This window comes from Manihot esculenta, chromosome 9, assembly GCF_001659605.2.
Source record: "Manihot esculenta cultivar AM560-2 chromosome 9, M.esculenta_v8, whole genome shotgun sequence".
Lineage (NCBI taxonomy): Eukaryota > Viridiplantae > Streptophyta > Magnoliopsida > Malpighiales > Euphorbiaceae > Manihot > Manihot esculenta.
The window spans coordinates 32,084,705-32,093,746 of record NC_035169.2 but is presented as its reverse complement, the minus strand read 5'-3'; the positions used below and the strand labels follow the sequence as shown (position 1 = coordinate 32,093,746).

Genomic DNA, 9,042 nt, shown 5'->3' with positions numbered 1-9,042 from the left:
AAACAGATCGCTCACTGATTATCACAGACTATAGAATCAATCTTTGTTCATAATACTGACAAAACAGACAAGACGGATAATTGAAAAAGAAAAACAATATAGTCTCAAACACAATAGTCAATGCCAAATCAAGAAAACATCTGGCCAGTGAAAAAAACCATAGAAGTACACAGAAGTCCTAAGCACAACCATACAATGTTTATCACCAAAAATCATAGGAGGCAACACACCTTATGGTGTCTATTTCACATGTATCTGACGGTAAATGACTAAGAAGGAGAAGCTGTGTTAACAACCTCACAACAAAAAGCCACCCTCACTGAACAACAAACCTGCAATTAAAATCAAGCAAACAATAGAAAAAAAAAAAAAAACCATGTAACCATGAAAAATACAAGTGAAACAGTTATACAATCTCTAAATTGAACAAAATCAAGTAGAGGTCATATTTGAAAGGAGCAAAATCAGACTTTCATTATTAAAAAGACAAAAAAAGCCGATATTAATAAACTCCTTTTTTCTCTTAAAAAAGTTATTTATTCAATAATAAATATGAAATAACATATGAAATTTTGCTATTGTACTAATATCACTAAAATAAAGTTGATTAGTATTAAGTTAATATTAAATGAAATTAAATCATTAATAAATGGATTTTTTTTTTGCTAAAGTTAAAAGTATTATAAAAAAAAAGTACGTTACAGATTTGACTCAAAACATACTGTTCAAAAATAAACATAGGCCTTTGAGTGAAGAACACAAAATTGAACACCTCACACCCTAGTACACAACTTATCCCTCTAAAAAAACTAGCTAATTGGAGGTTCTGACCTATAGCAATGGACTTCAAAAAAAGAAGCAACAGCGCTGCAAGTTCCCTTTTGCCCAAGCCTGCTTGTTTAACCTAAGGGAAGGAATGGGTGTACAGCAAACCAAATCAAGAAAATATAGTAAACAATTACTATGGATAGGATTTTAGCGCAAACAAACAAGAGGGAGAAGAGGCAAAATAGTCAGAGATGTAGGCCAGCAGCTGGACGAAACTCAAGCCGTCTCATTCTTCTATCGGCAAAAAAAACGAGAAGCCAAATTATAAGTGGCACCATAAACGAGAAGCCAATTAAACAATCCAAGAGCAACATTTAAGGTCTCTATCTTCCTTAAAAGACTTATTATTTTATATTAATTTATTAAATATTTAAATTAAAAGTATAACATATCAAACGTTTAAATTTATAAAAATTATAATAATTAAATATAAATTAATTATATTATTATTATTTTTAAAAAATAAAAAATAGTGACTCATCGTTAAATATGGTCAATATTTTACTAATTAGACTATAATTTTCATAAAATTATAAAATTATTTTTATTTTAACTTTATTTATTAAAAATTAGTAAAATTTAAAGTACAATAAAAAAATTATTAATAATATATCTAATTTATATTTAATTATTATAATTTTTATAAATTCAACTCTCATAGCTTGAAATTCTAGTTTAGATGACTAGTATAAAGACATAAGTATTTTTCTAATAAGTTTTAGTTTTTATTTATTGATTTTTAAGAACATAAAAAGGCCATTTAAATGATAAATGGTAAAAAATAGAAAAATATCGTGTATATACCCAACTGATAAACAATTAAAAATATTATATTTCATATTAAAATCTACAGTAGAATAAATTATATAATAAAACAGTGATATCAATGATACACAATTATTTATTATTAAATATATAAAAAATAATAAAAAATGAGCTGTTTTTAGAAAATAGAAAATTTTCCAAAAATATCACCTTACTAAAACAAACAATGATCTTAAATATGAGCATTGGCTTAAAACTCTTTATTTCACTCACTCCCTCTGTTTTTTTATTTATTATTTAAAGTTTTTATACACGAATTAAAAAAATATTAAATTTTAATAAAATAAAAAATTATTATATTACTAATTAATTAAAATATACATAAAAAATAATAAACATAATTAATATTTTAAAAATGCTCCGTAAGAAAATAAAATGTTTAACAAAATATTGAAATTATAAAAGCATACTCATTAGTTTTTTTTTTCTAAAACCACATATAACAGAATGTACATAACATTAATTTGAAAAAATTACTATTTAATTTTTATAATATGAAAAATTTTTTAATTAATTTTTTAATTTTAAAAAATATATTAAAATATATTTTATATTTTAAAAAATTTATTAGACTTCATTAACTTAATCGTTAAATATTTTAATATTTAATTTTTATAATTTTAAAAATTTTTTAATTAATTTTTTAAATTTTTAAAAAATCTATTAATTATTTTTTTTGGAAAAATATTTTAAATTTTTTTATAATATTTATTATCTAAAATTAATGGAGAAATTGGTGAGTAAATTTTTATAAATGTGAAAAATATTTTAATAATTCTTTAAAATCTAAAGATGAATTACTAAATTTTAGTGAGTAACTTTCTATATTAATTTTGTAAGTTTGTTTTATTCTCCATATAAAGCTGCGAAGCAAAACATATTGTAAGCGGGCGCTCACCTGCCTGCATAAAATAACCGAGCTTTACTATATAATTTCTCCTTTCACAAAGGTTTTAAATGCTCGTCGTGCCGCTTGGGTCTCAATTTGCCCTCTTGCCCACTACTCTTGCTCCTGCGACTGCTGCTATCCATCATCAACCGCAACCATTGCCATTCCTTCTTCTCCTTCTTCTTCGCACTCCATCATTAATTGCTCCTAGAACTCCCCATATCTAAATTTTCTCGCTGTTTTTTTCTGTCGATCCCAACTCCCCTTCCGATTCCTCACCATTATCCATCGCTTCAACTTTTAACTTGGTTGTTCCCAGTTTTAATTTGAAAACAAAAGGGAAAATGGAAACTATTTGGTGGGTGTTGTGGGGTTTCTCTTCTTTTCATTAATGTGAGTTTCTGTTGGAGATCAAGGAGCTGTAGTCTCTGTGCGTATTCCATTTTTTTTTTTCTTGTTCGAGGTTTTTTTCCCCAAAAACGAAAGTACAGAACAAGAAACTGAAACCGTAAACAAACATTTGAAAAGAGGAAATTGGGTTCCTGGTGGATTTTGTTTGTTTTCTTCCTTAGTTCCAAAGCAGCGAACCGCATTGTCTTTTTGAAAATCTCTCTCTGGGGTTGTTGGGCCTGCTGGAGACTTTGATATTCAATCATTTGAATTTTTTTTACACCTTTATTTTTAAAAGCTCTGTTTTGTGTCATCTTACTGCCGGGTTGCTGCTGCAGCTTCAATGTCCCACCAACTTCAGCCTCTACCATTTGTTTGTACGGACACAAACTCAGCTCTCTTTCTCTCTTAGAGGTATCCTCGAAGTTAGAAAGTAGGATATGAAAATAAATTTTTTTTCTTTTCACCCATTGTTAGTTGTAACCTCCGTATCATTTTGCAAGTGAAGTTTCCTTTTTCTTGGTTGCGATTCTTTTGATACAACAAGCGATTGTTGCATCATGGGTTGTCCAAATAGCTATGCCTTTATATGCCATGTCTATGGCGTTTTTTCTCGAAGTGTTAGTTTCGCTTATTTGAATTCTTTCATGAAAGCTTTGCATTTTTGACTGATCGTTTTATTGGGAAATTTTGAATTTGAAATTGAAGATGTTATTCGACCTCTGCCTTTTTCTTCTTTTGGTTCCTGCTTTCGTACAGTCTTTGGACTCAACATTCAACGATGATGTTCTTGGGTTGATAGTCTTCAAGGCCGGTCTTCATGACCCGGAGTCTAAACTAGCGTCATGGAGTGAAGATGATGAGAATCCCTGCAACTGGGTCGGTGTCAAGTGCGACCCTAAAACGCAGCGAGTTGCCGAGCTGGTTCTCGATGGCTTCTCTCTTTCTGGGCACATTGGCCGCGGTCTTCTACGGCTGCAGTTTCTTCAGATTCTGTCACTATCAAACAACAACTTCACTGGCACCATAAACCCTGATCTTTCTCAGCTTGGGGTTTTACAAGTTGTCGACTTGAGTCAGAACAACCTCTCTGGGTTGATCCCTGATGGATTTTTTAAGAAATGTGAATCCTTGAGATCGGTTTCATTTGCTAGGAATAAGCTTACTGGACAAATTCCTGAATCTTTGAGCTGGTGCACGTCATTGGCGGCAGTTAATTTCTCATCCAATCAGCTTTCTGGGGAATTGCCATCTGGATTATGGTTTTTGAAGGGGCTTCAATCCCTTGATTTATCTGATAATTTGCTGGAGGGAGAGATTCCTGAAGGGATCGCAAATGTATATGGTTTGACAGCCATTAATTTGCAGAAGAACAGCTTCTCTGGACAGCTTCCATTGGATATTGGAGGTTGTTTGCTTTTGAAAATGCTTGATTTTAGTGAGAATTCTCTATCTGGAATACTTCCAGAGTCATTAGGGAGACTTAGGGCGTGCACTTCTCTTAGATTGCGAGGAAATTCATTTGCAGGGGAAATTCCTGGTTGGATTGGCGAATTAACAAATCTGGAAAGTTTAGATCTTTCTTCCAATGAATTTTTTGGTCGGATTCCAACATCAATAGGAAACCTTAATCTGGTGAAAGAATTAAATCTGTCTAGGAATCGTCTTACAGGAGGGTTGCCCCAGTCAATGGCAAATTGTCTTAACCTTTTGGTTCTAGATATCAGCCAGAATGGATTAGCAGGAAGTCTTCCACCATGGATTTTCAAGATGGGCCTAAAAAGTATCTCACTTTCTGGAAACGGACACAGTAACAGTATGCAATATCCTTCAGTTGCCTCTCTCACAGCCTCTCTTCAAGGGCTTAAGCTCTTGGACCTATCTTCAAATGGCTTATCTGGTGAAATTCCATCTGATATTGGGGTGCTTAGCAGCTTGCTGTTATTGAATGTATCCAGAAACCGATTATTTGGTTCTATTCCTTCCAGCATTGGAGAATTGAAGACGATCCAAGTTCTCGATTTAAGTAATAATAAGCTACATGGAAAAGTTCCTTCTGAAATTGGAGGAGCAGTGTCACTTGTGGAGCTGATATTGGAAAAGAACTTCATAACTGGGAATATTCCAACTCAATTACAAAACTGCTCATCTTTAGCATCTTTGTAAGTGCTTTCTTGCTCATGTGATTGTTGATCTTTGAAAGTTATGTTTCACTGATTCTCTCTAGTGCTATTAACTGTTTGATAAATTATTCTCATATTATTCTTGTGCAAGGTTCATGTGTGAATGGCATGCACACTTAAGACAAATGGAAATGGTTATATGAAACATTTAACTGTGTTATGTCTGGGGTTGTTTGAAAATTCTCAAATTTGTTATTTGGAACTGCTGAATTGCCTAAAGCTTATGTGTGCTCTTAGTTGAATACTTGAATTAACTGCATATTTGGCATTTGATTTGAACACCTGTGGCTCAACTTTATAGCAGTAGGACTTCACTGAGAAGGGTTTGTTATACACTCGTGGGTGCCTGTGGTCATTATGATCAGTATTGCTCGTTATTGTATTGAGAATGAATCTTGAATTGAGAAAAAGCAGTTCTGCAATTGCGACAATTTAATATTTATTTATTTTGGATAGTTAAAAGTTTGTAACCTCAGCTAAACGGTTGAAGTTGTAAAAGAATAGTGAAGGAATATGACACTAAAATTCAGGTGCTATGGCATTCCCATGACTATTTCTTTGTTTTTTTTCTTCTCATTTTATGAATGAATAGTATTGTACTGGTTATATTTTCAACCCATATTTTAGGGATCCTGCACAGTTTTAACAAATTCTCTCTTCTGTTTTTTTTTTTTCCCTTGAAAATTGGTCAGAATGCTATCTCAGAACAACCTGAGTGGTCCGGTGCCAGCAGCTATTGCAGACATTGGCAACCTCCAATATGTGGACTTGTCTTTCAACAGCCTCTCTGGAAGCTTGCCAAAGGAGCTAACAAATCTTTCCTACCTTGTGTCATTCAATGTTTCCCATAACAACCTACAAGGTGAGCTACCAGTTGGGGGTTTCTTCAACACCATTTCCCCATCAGCTGTCTCTGGAAATCCGTCGCTGTGTGGTTCTGTTGTCAACCGCTCTTGCCCTTCTGTCCATCCAAAGCCCATTGTTCTAAACCCCAACTCTTCTGCCTCCTCCAATGGCTCCTCTTTAAATTACAACCATCGAAAATTTGCTCTCAGCATCTCTTCCCTCATTGCTATTGGTGCAGCTGCTTTCATCGCCATTGGTGTGGTAGCTGTGTCTCTCCTCAACATCCATGTACGATCTTCCATGACACGAACTCCTGCTGCATTCACTTTATCAGGTGGGGAAGATTTCAATTGCTCCCCAACTAATGATCCAAACTACGGCAAACTTGTAATGTTTTCGGGTGATGCTGATTTTGTTGCTGGTACTCATGCATTACTGAACAAGGACTCTGAACTTGGTCGTGGTGGTTTTGGAGTTGTTTACCGAGCAATACTTCAAGATGGGCGTTCAGTTGCCATAAAGAAACTAACAATATCAAGTTTGATAAAGTCCCAAGATGAATTTGAGAGAGAAGTGAAGAGACTTGGAAAGATTAGGCACCATAATCTTGTGGCACTAGAAGGTTATTACTGGACTTCATCCTTGCAGCTCCTTATTTATGAATACATATCCAATGGGAGTTTGTATAAGCATCTCCATAATGGACTCAACACAAACTGCCTGTCCTGGCGACAGAGGTTCAACATAATTATGGGGATGGCAAAAGGTTTGGCTCATTTGCATCATATGAACATAATTCACTACAATCTAAAATCAACCAATATTCTGATAGATGATTGTGGTGAGCCAAAGGTTGCAGACTTTGGCCTGGCAAGACTATTGCCAATGTTTGACCGTTGTATCCTAAGCAGCAAAATCCACAGTGCATTAGGTTATATGGCTCCTGAGTTTGCTTGTCGAACTGTGAAGATAACTGAGAAATGTGATGTTTATGGGTTTGGAATCTTAGTTTTGGAGGTGGTGACAGGTAAGAGACCGGTGGAGTATATGGAGGATGATGTGGTGGTGCTTTGTGATTTGGTGAGGGGAGCTCTAGAGGATGGCAGGGTGGAGGAGTGTCTTGATGGAAGGCTTGGGGGAAATTTTCCGGCAGATGAGGCGATTCCAGTGATAAAACTTGGTTTAATATGTGCATCTCAAGTGCCATCAAATAGACCAGACATGGAGGAAGTGATCAACATTTTAGAGCTGATCCAATGTCCTGCAGAGAGCCAAGAGTTGGAATGAATTAAACCTCTGGTGTTCAAGAAAAGATACAAAAGTATGTGTTCTCCGGCGAAGAAGAATCCGGTTTTGATATATTGTTGAATCCACTTTTTCCGCCTCAAATGCTTATTTACTGTCATTGTAATTTTGTTTGTATCCTTTTTTTTATTTTCCATCAAGAGTTCGTCCCGGATTCTTTTTCATCGGCTGGATATAGAGTCCTTCAAATATTGCATCAATTATACATCTTCCTTACAGATCGTATATACTTGACTGAATCTGCCTTTTGTTTTTATTACAATGTCTGTTTCAAGTTTCATGTTCCAGGTGGGTCTCTAGTCTCTACTCTCCACATCTTATTTTGAATTTAAACAAATGGAAAACCTCCAGTAGCCAAGCCCCACATGAAGACTTAACTTAGATGATAAATTAACCAAGGAATTAACAGTTTTGAATTGCCTGGCATTTTTCCTTTTTGACTTTTCTTTGTTGGTCTTTGGGAAGAAAGTCTGAATACAAGAAAATTAAAGGATAATAGAATAATAAGGTTAGCAAGAGCTCAAAGTCTGACAAGTTGTTAGCTGTTGAAAAAAAAAAGCATTATCTTGCTTTATTCACACTTCTAAGCTTGAATTTGAGCAACCCTTTTGCTTTTCTTGAGAATACTTTGCATTCCCTTGTGGGTTGTTCTCATTTTAAACAAGAGTAATGCTCACACTTGTGTCTACTAAGTACACCTGCTCATGCTAATTATGCTGTGTATAAAAAGAAGTGCTCATAATAAATTATTAAAAAAATTACTATTTCAAAGTTACTTGAGGGATGGTGTCATGTTTGCTATTATCATATGAGCAACAGACACTTGTGTATGTGCAAGTAGGGTTAATTATTAAACCTTTGATGTGAAGTTAGGTCTAATCAAATGGTGTTTGGACCAAGAAGGACATCAAAATTAAAAATGGGTTTGAACATCATCAAAGCAAGTCACATGGGTGTCCTACAAAAAGCAACCATGCTGCCATACATGCCTCTTTTGAGTGGCTATGGCTATTGCTATTATGTTGTGTTTTTAACAATGGCAACTTTTCATGATTTTCACTTGCTTATTGCTTCTGGCATTGTGAGGGGGGAAAAGTTTGACCACCTTCTCCTCTTAATAATGGACAAACAGTGAAACAAAGGGTAGCTTTTGAATCCATGGGATGAATGAATGTTCCCTCTTGTTATCTGTTATTTCTCTTTTTCGTTTACTGAAATTTCTTATACCTCTAAATTTGAAAAATGGACTTAATTTTTTTTTAAAGAAAAAGGAAAATTCAAGGGACCTCCTAAAAGATGAAAAAGATTATTAATTTGACATGAATATATAGAAACAAGAAAGTGTAATGAATGTATAGGCATCATTTGAACAACTTACATTGGAATAAAGAAGAAGAAGAAGAAGAGTAAAGTGAAACATGCCAACCAAAAGTGAAAGTTCATTGAGGTTGCTCAGCTCTCTGTCTAATAATAATAATTATTAATTACTTAGAAAAATAGCTATTTATGAATTTAATTTTTCTTTTAAGCATACAAATATATATAAAAATATATATTTTGGCTTTACCTTTTTTCTCTGTGAACAGACACAATGAGATTAAGAGTTAGTATTTTATCATTTCGGTACTTCGATTTAAAATTAAATTGAATTGAATAAATTAAAAAATTAAAATTTTAATATTTATAAAAATTAAATTGATTTTAAATGGAAATTGAATTGGTTAGTTTAATTTGATTTGATGGATTGAATTTTTAATAAATTTTTTATTTTTTATA

The 9,042-nt window shown here is 33.5% G+C and overlaps 1 protein-coding gene across 1 annotated transcript; it reads left to right on the top strand.

Annotated features, from left to right (window-relative positions):
* Positions 1 to 2,546: 2,546 nt before the first annotated feature.
* Positions 2,547 to 7,505, top strand: LOC110622103 (leucine-rich repeat receptor-like protein kinase PXC2). The gene is made up of 2 exons (XM_021766490.2): positions 2,547 to 5,094; positions 5,808 to 7,505. The coding sequence occupies exons 1-2, from the start codon at positions 3,641 to 3,643 to the stop codon at positions 7,246 to 7,248; spliced, it is 2,895 nt and encodes a 964-aa protein (XP_021622182.1). The 5' UTR covers positions 2,547 to 3,640; the 3' UTR covers positions 7,249 to 7,505.
* Positions 7,506 to 9,042: the final 1,537 nt, after the last annotated feature.